This window comes from Oryzias melastigma, unplaced genomic scaffold (genome assembly GCF_002922805.2).
Source record: "Oryzias melastigma strain HK-1 unplaced genomic scaffold, ASM292280v2 sc00758, whole genome shotgun sequence".
NCBI classification, from domain to species: Eukaryota; Metazoa; Chordata; class Actinopteri; order Beloniformes; family Adrianichthyidae; genus Oryzias; species Oryzias melastigma.
Genome location: NW_023417345.1, coordinates 1 through 15,791, shown reverse-complemented (window position 1 = coordinate 15,791; position 15,791 = coordinate 1). Strand labels below are relative to the sequence as shown.

The window sequence follows — 15,791 nt, the reverse complement described above, 5'->3', positions numbered from 1 at the left end:
ACTACTGCCAGCAGGCATCAACACATTCCCACAGGATCAGCCCCCCCCTTCATTTCCACTAAAAGGCCTTTTGAGACTAAGGAGAAACTGTACTGACTGTTATATGCAGCAAAGACAAACACATAAAAATGTAATAATTACTGCTGCTACTAAAATTCTGTTATTGCAGAGCAGAATTCAAACTCTGGAGATTCCAAACTGGTTTGTTTTGAAAGTTTTTCAGCAAAATCTTCAGAACTTTCAGGAAATTACTGATTGTATTTTCGGTTTTAGACACTAAACCGTCGCTGTTTACCTACCAACATCCATGGCTGTTTCCATGAAGCTCTTCTGGCGTGATGCAAACTCGGCAAGAAGTTTCTTCTGCCGTTCTCTTGCCCTCTGACGTCTGAAAGAAAATGGGGAATTCTTTTAAATGGAAATTTGAAAACCTTTAACACTCCAGAGCCAATGTCTAGCAGTTTCTTCAAAAAACCCACGACAGAGTTAGGCCTTGTCCACACGTACCCGGGTATCTGCTAAAACGAATATATTTCTATGCGTTTCGGCCTATCGTCCACACGAAACCGGAGGTTTCAGTCACTGAAAACGGTGGTTTTGGAAAACTCCGGCTAAAGTGAAGATTTTGGAAAACTCCGGTTCTGCGTCTGCGTGTGGACATGAATAACCGGAGATTTGCGTTTTAAAAACGTCACTTTTTGCGACAATTAATGCATACACATCAGTAGTAGCTGCGTTTCCATGACATATTTGCGCAAAGCTTTATCTAAATTCTAGGAATTTTGAAAAAAACAATGATTGGAAATGACCCTGTTTCCATTAAATCATCATTTTGCGATAAAGCACAAACCAACTCACACGATAAGTCATTAAAAACACGACGATGAATGAGAACAAGTATTTTTTTTATTTGATTCACTAAAAAAGGAGCATTGCGGTGACGTCACAGCTCTGTCTGGAGAGCTCGTGCTGCGCAGAGTCTATTGACAGTCTCAGGTGAGAAACCTGTTCAGCGGATACGCCCCAAATGCCGCCTACTGTAAGCGCATAAACTTTTTTTTCGAAATTGTTTTGTTTCCATTAGGAGGATTTATTATCGAAATTCCAATTTTCCACTGTCAACTACTGTTCTGACAAGCTCATAACCGCGTCTAAGAGCGCAAGTATGCGGGGACGTGTAGATGGAATTATTTTGAAAACGATCACATGTGGACGCAACACTTTTTCTAAAACGGAGGTCAGCAGATATGCGTTTGTAGAAATACCCGGCTACGTGTGGACATGGCCTTAGATAAAAACCAAAATGTTTGACATCTTTGTATTAAGATAAACAATGACTCATTGTTTATTAATGAGATTACAATGATCAAAATTGGTCCACAAGATCTAATGTTGAGAGAAAATCTGCTTCAAAATGATGACATCTGACAACTGTAGGGGAAGTTAAAAAAAAATAAAATCATTCAGTTGGAAATGTTCCAACGGTTGCTTCATGAGAAAAAATATTCTAAAATAAAAATCAAAGGTACATCAATATGCTAAAACTCTGATTTGGGGGATGCGGTTACCTTTCTTCTTTATCCATGGTTTTCTTGTCAGTGGGACTGCTTTTTTTGGGCAGCACTGGAGGGAACAGCTTCCCACAAATGTCCTGAATGCTGCGTTTGATTTGGCAGCTGCGTGTGGCCGCTTTGCTGAGGATGCGCTCAATGGCGGTAATGCCGTCTCCGTGAGCGAGGCGGCCCATGTCCGCGTCGTCGAGCCAGGATGCTGACAGGGAGTTTTGCTTAGACGACATCTTCTGATGCAGCTTGATGAGGAGGGACAGCATGCTTTCTCGGATCTCCAGGATTTCGGTTACCAGCTGGGGGGGCGTGCCTGGCGGAACCCAACGCGTAGACGAGCTTTTAGGCCTCACAACCTGAGCGGCTTCAGTGTTGCTGCGGTTTATTATCTCCTGAAACTTTCTCCTGCGCTCTGCCACAAGGCTGAATACCTGAGCTTCTCGCAGGTTCTGAAAATGAAGAAAAAACACAACAAAAGAATGAATAATGTGATGAAGAGGTGTTGGCAGTTTTTCGCTTGACTCTGGAAAAAGGAAAAATCCAGAAATAAATATCTTCAAAAGAATGAAACATCAAAAACTGACACATTTAGAAAACACAAAAGCCTGCTAAGAAGAACATTTGTTATCAACATAGAATATGATTCTTATTTGAAAAAATCAATTTGTGAATATAAATGAATTTAAATCAATCAGGGACATTTCTAATTACCATTTTCAAACAAGAGCAATCCACACAGAAGTCTGAATCGAATCTCCATTAAAACATTTCAGCTGACATTTCACTTCTGCTGATCTTATAGCAAACATATTGCTGTAGAAAATTGAGAGAAAAATCAACGGTCCCATTAAAGCGCGGGCGCCATCTGAAGGACCGCTGCGACCCGACCTGACAAAGAAGGACCTGAGCTGCGCCGTTAAATAAACATGCATCACACAGCCAAGTCGGGGCAACATCAATCATTTTGACATGTGGTTAAAAAGCATTTACCCCAAACCTGCATTTCACACATAATTAGTTTCAGCAGTCAACAGGGAGGGGAACTGCTGAAGCATAGCAATGTACATATGCTATAAAACACCAAGGCAGACCTTCTCTGAGATGCACAAACACATGCAGAAAAACTCTTTCATAGATCTAAAAACAAAAAAAACAAGACAAATGTAGCAGTTATGATAAATAAAGTCATTAGACTTCAACAGAAATGGGTGCAGACAGCTACCTCTCTCCAATTTCCTGAAAGACGCCTGGAGTTCTGTCAGAGTAAAATATAATGAAAGGAAATATTAACAATGAAAGAGACTGAATTGGGGAAAAAAAACTAAATATTAAGCCTGATCAAAAAAAAAAAACTATTTTGTTGCTGAAGTCACAAAATGTTCCAGCTTGTAAATTACAGAACAGTTTAACGACCATCTCCCACAAAATTAATTTGGTGTTTATAACGTGTTCTTGTGGCATTTTTCTCATAATGGAGGACATGCATTAAAAAAAAATAAATCTCTAAGATCATAAAACTCAATTTCTGAGTGTTAGTTTTTTCGAATAGTTGTGAATCAGGAGCAAATAAAAAACGCAATTTTAAAAAGAGCTTATTTGTGATGTAAAAAAAAATATCCTGGGTGGGCCACAAGATCCCTGCTCCGCTCCTCAATGGGGAGAGGAAGAGGTTGCGCTTTATCAATAATCCCACGTACAACTCAGAGGTAAATTTTAAAGAACTACTGCCACTCTGCAGAAACTCTGTTCTAAAAAAACAACTGTTATCTTTTTTTGGCTAAAAACAGCATATTCATAATTAAAAGACTGCCCATAGCAATTTTGAAATAGGTCAAAAGACGACTGGAGTGGGTCTTAAATGACTTTTCTGCATTTCATTTAACACAATAAACTTGTGACAGGATCACACAGGAAAGAACAACCTGTGAAGGCCACAAAGCAAGAAACAGGAAAGTCATTTCACAACAATGAAGCAACTTTCAGCTATCAAGAAGATTCAGTTCACCACCCCATAGAAAACCAGATTTCTTTTGTAATTTTCCTTTGATAAATTAAACCACCCGGTGAAAATGTAAGATGATCAAAAGAGGGCTCAGTTTGGCCTAGTTTCCACTGAGCGATCCAGTCTGGTATTTTGAGTGTTTCCATTGTAAAATGGACCCATTAAACAGTACCAAACCTCTTGGAAGCTCCCATCTGTTGCAGGTCCATAGAAAAATAGAATCGGACGGTTCGGACAGAGTCGCTGTAGCCACCCTTTGGCATTAAAAAGCACCAATATAGTGCTAAGAATGCATTTCCGTTTTCCTCTTTTCAGCTGAATTAATTGCATTTCTTTTAAATACAAATGCTAAAAATTGGAAGTCAATTCCATTAGTATGCATTAAGTAAACAAAAGGTAATTACTTAAAACTTTAACAGCAAATGTATCTGATAATTCGAATACTAATATAATCCACCAAATGCACATTTACCCCACTACAATGGGTTACTGAGCTAACCATAAAGTGGCCATAATAACTACTGATTATTTACTGTGCACCAACAATTTAATGCAGAATCTGATACTGACTGTTGATGAAAAGGAACAGACGCCACACGACTCGCACTCACTTGGCCATAAGACGCAGCTTCAGTACTGGTGCTGGGAGGAGGTTCCCTCTTCACTTCAGGGGCCGTCTCAGGAACTCGAACCCTCACAAAGTTTATAACATGGTGCAGGTTGGAGATGAGGTTGGTTCCCGGGAACCAGCTGTCGTGGCAGTGCTCCTCAATGCAAGGCTCCTGCAGGAATAAGGTGTGGTAGGACTTAGAAGAAGACACAAGGATACAAAAAAGTATTTGCCACTTATTTGTCCCACTTAAAATGGTGAAAGGGGTCTGTAATGTTCATTTTGGATACACCAACTTTTAGAGAAAGAATTAAAAAAATAAATAAAAACACAAAATATGTTTGATTTTTAAAGAATTAATTTGTAAAATGATGCAGTGGGTGAATCATGGAGGTAATAACATCCTGCTTTGGATCTGCTTTTCTACAAAGAGCACAGGATGACTGAACAGTATTAAGAAAAGTATGAACGGGGGCGTGAACATGTACGGCAACTCAGCTAGGTTTAGGGGAAAAAAAAACTTCTATAGTGAGAGCATCGAGGAATGGATTTTTCAGAAATACAATGATCCCAAACAAATAAAAAAATAAAACTTCACATGTTCTGATGTGACCTACTTAGTCTTAGGATCTCAATTCAACTTAGAATATGTGGAGGAAGTTAAAATTATATGTTGCCCAGCAGCAACCCTAAAACAGCACAACTCTTGAGAAGATCTGCATGGAAGAATGGACCAAAATAGCAGTTACAGTAGAAGAAAAACTTAAAGACCAGCAGGAAATGCTTGATAAGTGTCATTACCACTACAAAGTACACTACTAAGTATTATAGGTTAGCTTTTGTTATTGACCAAATACTCATTTTCTACATCATTATGCAAAAAAATGTCCCTAAAAGGGATAAAATCAAATCTCTTGTTTTTCTTAGTTAGGTGTTCCAATGATTAACATTACAGCCCATGAATAATCACACAAAAAGTGTAAATACTTATTTACTAGACTTATCAAAAAATCTTCTGGTACTTGGAGATCAGAATTTTTTTCTTAACATTGCAGAACATTTAAACAACAGGACTTTCCACAACCTCACAACAGACAGGCTCTTAAAAATTAGATTTCCCAGGAAGAACCCCATATCTCCAGCTTTGACCTGAGTTAAATAAAAAATGTTTTCACATGAAAGAAACCCATTTAATATTACACAACTTTACAAAATGGGAATTTCCTCAATCTCTTGGAATTTCTTTGCCTTGTTCTAAGATAGAAATTTAACCAATTTGCTCATTAATAGTAATTTATTGACTGTAATGGTTTAACAACATTTGACATCTGCACTTCAGTAAAACTCACTTCATCTTCTTTGTTGTCTTGAACCTGGTTGTCCAACCCAAGCTCGATCAGGTAGAGCACCATGCAAAGAACATGCTCAGACATGTTCTGATGATCCATCCAAATCTAAATAAAAACAGATCAAACTTTAAAAAAGCAATTATAGGAGAATAAAGTTATGCTAATCTACTATTTACAGACAATTAGTTATGCTGCTTTGTTATAGCCTCCCAAATGAAACCAACATAAACCTGATGACTGTTGTTCTTGAGAGATACGTGGAAATAATCGCAATATAAAACTATGTATAAAAAATCCAAATGAAGAACATCTCTCAGCACACATACTGACAGGAAACTAATAAAATATCCTCCAGATTGTTGTACACAACATTATACTTGCCATTTGATAGTAAATAAACAGGATTACAAATAAATTAGACATTAACTGGCATGGGCAGATTTTAAAAGTCTCACCTTGTAGAGAAGAGTGAAGATCACAATGTGCAGCGTCTTGCAGTGCAGCAGGCGGGTTAGACCTTTGTAACATGGATGCAGAGGGGTCCTCTCCTTGTAGGGTGGCCATGGGTTTCCGGTGTGAATGCCGAACTGCTTCAAACTATAACATCACATTTAGAAGAAAAAGATTTCGAAGACAGGAGCAAATTTAATGTTGTTTTTTTTAAGTTTTTAGTTATGTTGTTGAAGAAGGTTGTCCTTAATCTAAACTGTCTGTAAAAAATGTTGAATAAAAAATAAACAAACAAGAACACCTTCAGGGGACTAGAAGGAGCTTGTAATGCCATAAACGTGTATCGATAAGCACAAGCTTTATTGTCTCAGATTTGAAGATTAATTGAAAGTAGTAAAATGTTTTACATATTTGATAAGAATAACATTGTAAAGACATCCAACAGAAAAAAGGTAAAAATGTCCAAAAAAGGGGGTTTTGAAGTATTTCTGTATTCACCCAGGTTAAAGAAACCCGAGTTGACAGAATGAAAAATAAAAAATAAACATTTCCACTTGAGGTAAATTCAACTGCTACCTTTTTCTAAATCAAGTCATAAAACCACAGTTTCTAACATGTGAGCTTTTTGCTAGGAAGCCTTTAAACAAAACTATTCTTTTTGTTAAAATCTCTTTAACCTTGAAGAAAATGAACAATGTTTTTCTCTTCTGAAGAGGTTTATCAAAGTAAACATTAAAGGTACATTAACAGAAAGCATTTCTTCAGTTCCATTACAATTTAAACAAAATGTATTTTCTTGACATTCATTTCTTTAAAAACTTGCATCAATTTATAGACTTGACCTTTCAAGTAATGTCATTGAACAGGAAGCCAAATAGGTTAAACTAAAGTGAAAACATTTTAATCCTCATTTAAAAATCACTGCTGAGGAGTGAAAATAAAAAAAGTTGGAACTGAAATGGAGAAAATGTATTTGTGGGAAAGACAGGGAGCAGGTTTGACTTACAATGCTGAGTATCTGTCCATTGCTGACTGGACATCGCGGCGATAGACCGTTCTGAGAACAACCATGATGGGGTCGAATTCCTTCTCCCACACCTCAGCTGGTTAAGAAGACAAAAATGATATTTGACCTCAGAAAGTGTTGAATTTACAATTTTCTTACCGGTTTTTACAATCTGTTTAAATGGGGCAAGTCTGCCCCCAAGTGGAGATCTACTTTCACATTTATTTTTCCATTCAGAAACAAATACGAGGTTCCTTAAAGACAAATTGTAATGAGCCAAATTGAAATAGTCTTATCATTAGTTGCTAACGCTAGTTATATAAGGAAGACCCTTGTTAATATTTTTATTTAAATAACAGGATTTTGGCCCTTAGAATAAAATCCATTATCAGAATATAATGCATTTATGATTTCAAAATAAAAACTTAATACACTAATGAACTTTATTTTTTAAGATATAGAAGTTTAGATAAGGTGCCTTATATGAATGTTTAAAAATGTCATGAAGGGATAAATGCCTATTTGCTTAACAACTCTGAGTATGATTTTTTTTTTTTTTTAATCAAAGTCCTCCTACCTTTGGGTGTGTACATTCCCTGCTGCATGGAGCCTCCGGGTTCAAACACGGGCGCTTTAAAGTCCGCCACGGCGGACAGCATATCCTCAAAGCTACAGCTGCCCGGCACGACGCCGCTCTTTGGGTTAGGATTCTCAGGAATCTAGGAAAGCATTCTTAAGGAAAAAAGTAGTCACAACAGAATGCGGTTGATTCCTGAAGTATCAGGATTAATGCAGATAAAATATAGAAGGATACGAGATCTAAGAGGGCACTGTGAGTACGGTCATTCATGCACAACTGAGACACCATCTCAGCTCGAAGGATCTCGTCATCGGTCATTCCTGGAAGGAAAAGGAAAAAGAGTGAAGTAATCTGACAAAGATTTTATTTTCACAGTAACTGCAAGACAAAATAGACAAAAATAAAACTAAAGAATCAACATAAAACTCTTCAATAATAGAGTAATAAAAGTTTGTATTCTAGGAAAGAAGAACTTCTTGACACTGTCAGCTCTTAGCTAAACATTAAAGATTCAATGTAATGCTTCAAATAAAAGCAGTCAATATCATTTGACCTGAGGCCAAAAACTGATACCCAATAACATTTTCTAAATGTTTAAAAGGAACAAGACTAGATAAAAATGACATGATAAAAGTCAGAAACCTGCAGTTTCTTTTATATTTCTCCCCAATATTATAAAACCAGCTTTAACCAAGACAGAGCCCGGAATAATTTTGTTTATAGAAACATATTCTTAAAAAATAGGATTCTCACAGCTGAAGAAAAAAAAAAAAACTTAATTCTTGCAGTAAATAATTTATATATTTTTTTAATAACAGCTGTGGATGTAATAAATAGTGTTTCATAAAGCTTACCAAGATGGATGCGAAGGCTCGTCAGGATGACTAGAAAAGTAAGTGCTCCCTCCAACATGGGTCTTTCCTGCTCGGAATCCAACACAGCGTTCTGGTGCTGAGACGCCATGGTCAAGAGGTCAACCACTTTAAATCTGTTAAAAAAAATAAATAAATAAAAAAACAGCAATGGTAAAATATTTCAAATTACTAATTCTATTTGAATGATAAAACAGAATTCAAGACCTCTCAAAAACACTTGAGATAAAGTAGTCGGGATCGAGTCTGGAGGCGCAAACCTGAATTAATAAGCAGAAAAGAAGAGATTTTAATGAAATTGGAACAAACACTATTAGTAATGTAGTGACACTGTGCGATGATGCAGATCTAACCTGGAGCAGGTAAATGTCCGGGTCAATCATGGAGTTGCAGAAGTGCGACTGGACGTAAGTCATAGCCTGTCCTTTGATCTGCAGACCATTTCTGACCCACATGTTGCTGTGGATCTCAGACAAACTTGCCTAAAGTCACACAGTAAATCATTTAAAACTATATTTTAAGCAATACCCAAGCAGGAAAATTTCATAGAAATGAAAATTGTATTTTTTTTGTACCTGTATTTGGAGTGGATGCACCATGATCTTCATGAGCATCTCTTGATCGGGCAGAAGGCTGTCCAAATCCAAGCCTTGACATTTTACAGCCTAAAGATTGTTTCAGTCAATCGGTGAATTTCAGAGCACATAGTTACAAAATGTGCAACAAATAAAGACAAAGTCACGTGACATACCCTACTGAGGAACATGGCGTAATAGCGATGAAGTGGGAGATGAAATGTTACTTGATTTGGAGCCGGCTATAAGAAATTCAAAAGAAGTTCAATAAAAGCTTTCGGAAACAGAAATTTATCATTAAAACTGAAATTTACCTCATCGATAAAGCCGATGGCATCAAACCAGATCTGCAGGGTCTCCAAACAGTAGCGAACCACAGTTTTTGTATATTCCTGCGTCTCCTAAGATTAGGAAAAAGTTCGTTTAAAAAAAGAGGAGATACATTTGCAAAATGTTAAAAAAATGTTTCATCAACATAAAGCCAGAACTTACTTTGACTTTGCAGTGTGTTAGGAGACCCCACATAGGCTGTGCACACGCCTCAAGCTCTGCTGCAAAGGCTGCATAGTATGTCTGAGACTCAAACTCCACGTGTTCATTCAACTCTCGCTTATTCAGATTCATACCTGCAACAGAAAATTTGACTTTAAAAGATGAATGGATCACAGTTAAACAGTTTATCCACAGTCCAAACTGAGATAATATTACCCTAAACATGATATCAAACATATTAAAGACCCACTCCAATACAAATTATGTGTTTAATATGTTCATGTGGCATTTTTATTATGATGGACACACATTAAGAAAAATAATCTTAAAATTGCATTTCTGAGTATTTCTCTATTAAAATTGTTGTGCACTTGTGAAAAATCCAATTTCAAAAGAACTTATTTTTAACATAAAAAATACGCTGGGCTGGTCGCAAGCTCCTCGCTCTGCTTCAAAACCCTTTTAAAATAGCTCAATAGATGATCAGAGTGATGAGACTTTAGCCCTTTAACATAGTTGAGACTTCCAAAAAATCGTAGATTCAAAGAATCAAACTGAGACAGTCTAAGACTTACCCTGGAAGAATGAGACAAAGCTCATCCACAGCATGAGCAGGGAGTGGTCCTCCAGGAACTTTTTTGCTACACTTTGGTGTGACAGAATGTTTATAAAATCACTAACTAGGGGCCAGTAGGTGTTGTTCTTCAACAGCGCCTCACTGCAGTTCACCACAACATGGCGATTGTTCTCTTCATCTAATTGGAAAAAAGAAAAAAAAAATCATACATTTTAAAACATATTTTAGAAGAAACATAAATACCAAAGTTACAGACCATGCAGTCAGGAACTACAGAGGAGTACTTCGAGATTCAAAGTCGTAAATTTACAAATTTGCTTGATTTATAGTTTATTGATGTTTTATTCCTTGGTAAGCTTACAGGGTCTCTGTCTGCAGTCCCATTGATGAAGTCATCAATCGTCATCATTAATATCCCTGCAGGTGTCCACTTCCAATCATTTCTTCCTTCATTAAAGACAAGATTTCCTTCAACTCGGAGTGAAACTTCCATTTGAAGAGCTCCAGTTTTCAGCATTTTTTTCAATGTTCTTATGCTAACAAAACAGACTATTTTCATCACTTTTTGTTGTTTTGTGTTGAAACGGGACGTTTTATTTGGAGGAGGGGACGTTTCTATGTTCACTCCCTTTTGGAGTTTCTTGTGTGCCAGACAGTTAGGGAACAAATGGTTTTCTGGGTAGAATAGAGTGGCGCTCCAACAAACGTGCGTCTGAGCTGGGCTACACTAATAATGATTTTAGTTTGAGTCGTCAAAAAGTTCAGAATTTCTTTGATTTTGAAACTTATCAGGAAATAGGTCTTTAGGTATTTTGTCTTTGAGCAAAGCTCCAATAAACAGACAACTTTGGTGATTTCTCCTCTTAACATTTATGATAAAAAACAGGCGAAATATTTCTCCTAAATGTATTTTTTTTTCATAAATTTACATGTTTTAAAAGTCATAGATTTACAACTTTTAAAGTAATACATTTACAATATAAAGCACGTAAATTTACGAGAAAGTCAAAAATTGAGCCTTTGACTTTTAAAGTAGGGCTGCCACAAACGATTATTTTAATAGTCGACTAATCACCGATTATTTTTTCCGATTAGTCGACTAATCGGGTCATGCACAAAGTGGATGTAAAACACAAATCTTAACCATCATTCGCTTTAAACTAACTAAAAACTATATATATATTCACAGTAGCATCATCATAGATGAAATGTAAGCTGAATTTGACTGCAAAAGATGCTAGTGATGATAGCTGAAGATGCTGATAGCCAACTAAAATATTAGTTTAAAGGCCAAATTAGCCTAATTAAAGCCTAGGTTAGCTAAAACAGCTAGCATGCAGCCGAAATATTAGCTAAATTCCAAAACAGCCTAAAAAACTTAAACAAAAAAAGACTAAGCTAGCAAAGACAGCTAGCATGTCTGAAATAAAAAAACCCAAAATAGCCTAAAAAACCTTAATAAATGCCAAAATAGTCCAATAAGCTAGCATAACACCATTATAACTTTCAACTTTACTATACTCTGACTCCATATAGTACAAAGTAACGACTATTAAATTAGTCGTCGATTATTTTAATAGTCGATTAGTCGTCGATTAGTCGACTAATCGTGGCAGCCTTATTTTAAAGTTAACTTTATTCTCATAATTCAACTTCTAGGACTATTTTCTCATAAATTTACATAATTTCAGAAACAGTTCAGTGCTTGTAAAGTGGCCCTTATACTCCATCGTAAGAAACAACTTAAAAGTGTTTGTGTATTACTTCACAGTATTTCAATTAACATTTTTACACGTGCAATCAAATAGTTTGGAGGGATAAACCTCTGTCCATTCTTTCTAGTTCTAACAATGACAGCAAGTGTAAACCAAAAGAAACATCTTTCACTTATTTTAATGAAATACTGGGTGGTTATTCTTTTTACACATACCTATCTGATATGCAATACCTACCTCATAACTAATGTAGCAAATAAGCAGCAAAAACAAATAAGTCAAAAATTAATAAATTTTGAAACATTCTATTAATTAAAAAAAATTGTCAATGCAGTAAGCAAAATGGTTTTACAAATATTTTTTATCTTAATCTCCTTTTTTTAACTATTTGTCCATATTTGCCCACAAGGTCTCAGGAGGTTTACATTCTAGTCACGACATGTTTTCTTAAACTAAAACTATCAGATTTTTTTTGTTTGCATTATAGTTTTTCTTGGAAGAATGTGTCAATGATTCTGTTTTTGCAGAGTAATAATTCTAAGCAAAGTTCAGCTTTTTCCAAAACAATCTCAAAAGTGTTGATAGAAAAAACATGTAAATCCACACACTTCTTGGAAACTTACCTTGAAGTTCACTTTTGATAAGACAACTTTCCATCATGTAGAGGAGCACCGTGACCATGATATCAAGCAGCTGACACTCCTCCGTCATGTGTCTGGCCAGCTCTTCGTTGCTGAACAGCTGCACGCTGATGTGAACGATGCGGTTGGACATCGTGTCCGATTCGTGGCTCTTCATCAGCGTCTTCATGATGAAGGCGTAATGTTGTACAAACGTTTTGGTGAAGGTGATCTGCCAAGGACAAAGAAGCGTGTTTTTGCATCTTGTATTACTTTGCTTATGCAAAATGTAAATCAATATATAACAACAAAACACATTTACCAGAATGCAGTAAAAGACCAAATCTGCTTGAATGTGGAGGAAAAATTACCTTGTAATCTTGATCTGGCAACATGTTTAACAGGAAAGTGACCATTTTCTGAGGAAACTCATATTTTATTGTCCAAAACAGCAATTCTTCCAGAAAGCACTTATGCTTTAGTGATTCGATGATGCAATGATCTGAAGGGACGGATGAGAAAAAGGAATTCAAGACAGAAAATTCATTTCAGTTTCTAGATTAGTATTTTAGCTTCACTTTTAGTTTATACCTTTGGTATTGCTACTCAGCTTAACCCTCTTCCTCTGGCCAACAGACTGTCCTCCATCTTGATCCTCCTGGAGAAACAAAACTTCATTACAAAATGTTTCAAGATAAAAAAAGGAGAAAAAAAACTTTTGATTTTAAATCAATCAAAATCAGTTCATGGTAATCCTTTTTAAAGTTCAAATTAAAAAAAAATGCGCATAAGGAGCCAGTCTTGCTTATTTTTTTTAATCAATGAAAACAAACAAAACACAATTATAAAAGAGTTAATTGCATTGAAATTTCTGCAAAATAACATATTTTGATGAAAAAATAATTCAATATAGTTGCAGTTTTTGGTAAAACACACCTCTTTGCAAGACTCATCTGGGCTCCCTGGTCCAGTTGATCCTGAACAAAAAGAAAAAAATTGTTAAGCTCATAGGAACTAATTAATCCCCATCACATCACTGAACCCACAAAAGTACAACAATGTCAGGTTTTAGTGTGAGTCGGCACCAACCAATACAATATTTTATTATCTATATTCTTTCTTTAGGAGTTCACATCTATTTTCGCGCAACTGTAAAGGTTTTAGATAAGTGTTCCTTTTTTTATTTTTGGCTGCTCAACAATATTTTGAGACATTCTAAGAAAAGTGAAATTTGCACACAGATTTGCATTTTTTCCCCTGTGAACCAATTCTCAATCAGGCAGTTGATTGTAACTCTCATATAATCATCACTGCTTCACAACCAGGGGGCTGTTTATTCCTCTTTAATCATTATTATTTACTTTAAAAGTTGAAAAAAACAAAAAGTGACAAAGTATTTCAAGTTCTGAAGACTTTTAAAGATAGAGGAGCTCTGCTCATGAGAGGTTGTAAGTTTGTGTATACTGGTGACTAATGAGTTTCACAATGCTTAATGGAAAAGCTTGTGGCATTCTTAACTGTGTTGAAACTTTTATGGCAGTACTGCCCAACCCTGGCTCAAGAGGTCCCGCCCTGCTCGTGTCCCAGGTCAGGAGCTGTAAATGGCTAAAGGCAAAATTTAACAAAACCTGTGGCCGTGACTTTGACTTTTGTAATATTGAGCCTCTTTACAGCTGCTGGTGATGGGCTGTAACCATTGAGAACAGACAAAGGTTGCCTAGTCTGACCTCTATAAACCCTAAACTCTTATGTTGCATCCCTCTAACCACGGCTTAATAGGCTGATCCAGGATACATCAGAACTTTAAGTTAAGATGTTGTAAGTAGTAATACAGTCCTGGTGGATTATGTTAGCTAAACATTTCCTTCTTAAGTTAATGGGAGGATACAGTTTGGCTTCTTTTCTTTTGTTTATCTCAGCTGTTCTTTCGCGTTTGATTTTTTTCTCTCCATTCTTTCTTATTTTTACAGAGGTGAATGCAGCAAAGAGGAGTCTTTCTTTAGTTCTTGTTGGCTCCTTGAGGAACCATTTATACCAGAGGAGTGTTACTAGTTTGATTGACTGCACCTTGTAAAGACCAGACAGAGAATACCTAGTTTGAACTTAGTGGATCTTTTCCTTCTGCAGTGAAGTTAGTTATTATTTTTTTCTTTGTTTATTGGCTGTATAACATAACATTTCTGCAATAAAAAAAAACAGTTTCAAACTGTGCCATTTGGTTGTATAATGGTCAAAGTGATATCTAGAAAAATGTTTTAGTTTAGCTGCAGGTTTCTATTTTGAATCCAAAATCATCAACCTGGTATGAACTCTGCAAAAGCTTCCAAGTCAAAACAATACCTCCAACGTTCCATGTGTTTCATTATTGGTAGAGATAAAATCCAAAAACTATTACCTGGCAATGATTTAGTTTATCGTGTGTCAATTTCAAATAATATTTGAATAATTTAAAAACTAACACTGTGGATGAATTTCAAAGTCATTTTCAGAAAACTTGTAAAGATATTTTTAAGCTCCAAGTGGTTTTGAATATTTGCAGGATTGCATAACGTGGTCCTGGCAGAACAGGTATAAATGATGAACTAATCAAGATGGAGCCAAAAAAGATGACAAATGATGGTACTATGTTCAGGTTTACATGCAAGATGGAAGTGGGCCGGTTGACAGCAAAAACCTGCTGAATCATGGCATCCGTTTAACAAAAAAATGAAAATGCTACATACACATAATGCTCTGATTCTACATGAAAAGTTAAGATATTGGAAACAGTCACTGACTGCAGAAAAGCAAGAGGTGAGTCAGTGTCCACATCCAGAGAGAACTGATCTGCCTGGGAGTGGCAGCTCCACTAAACAGTCCACTGTGATTCATCCAGGCAGTCAAGAGTCTAATAACATGAAAAGAATTTATATAATTTATTTATGATCTATGTTAATGATTCAGCACTAAGAAAGTAAAAAAGTGAAATAAAAATTGACTCATTAATTTAACTTTTCGTGTTACAGCTTGAGTGAAATTAACAAAGTACTGTTAAAAAAATTGCAAACAGATAAGATTTTTTTAACTTAAATAGTTTAGATAAATCAATGAAAAAATATATATTTTGTATTGGTTCTGACAGTCTTTAGTCATTAAGATCAGCTTTGTGACCGGAATCTTTCAAGCAGCAAATTCTCAGAAAAACAAATATTTAATAATAATGAACTGAAGTGAGGAATATGTATCTGTACATCTGTGTGTGTGCCAAAGAACAAGCATAAAAATCCTTCCAATTAAGATGTCACTTCCGTGAGCTAATTTCATTTCCTTATAGCGTTCAGCAATCTGAGAATAGCCAGCTACATTTGCTTTTATGAGCCCGGGGTTTTTCCCTGAAGT

General features: G+C 36.0%; 1 protein-coding gene across 2 annotated transcripts; it reads right to left on the bottom strand.

Moving 5' to 3' along the window:
* Positions 1-299: 299 nt before the first annotated feature.
* Positions 300-13,390, bottom strand: LOC112141546 (E3 ubiquitin-protein ligase ubr3; the record flags this gene model as incomplete). Of its 2 annotated transcripts, XM_036211165.1 has the most annotated exon segments (21): positions 300-388; positions 1,569-2,014; positions 2,788-2,820; positions 4,179-4,349; positions 5,527-5,631; positions 5,982-6,123; positions 6,983-7,079; positions 7,560-7,701; positions 7,797-7,882; positions 8,417-8,550; positions 8,642-8,694; positions 8,788-8,916; positions 9,010-9,099; positions 9,186-9,251; positions 9,324-9,410; positions 9,502-9,635; positions 10,077-10,256; positions 12,417-12,645; positions 12,785-12,915; positions 13,005-13,071; positions 13,350-13,390. In XM_036211165.1, coding segments are annotated over 21 exon segments (2,652 nt in total), but the record flags the coding sequence as incomplete, so codon positions are not given.
* Positions 13,391-15,791: the final 2,401 nt, after the last annotated feature.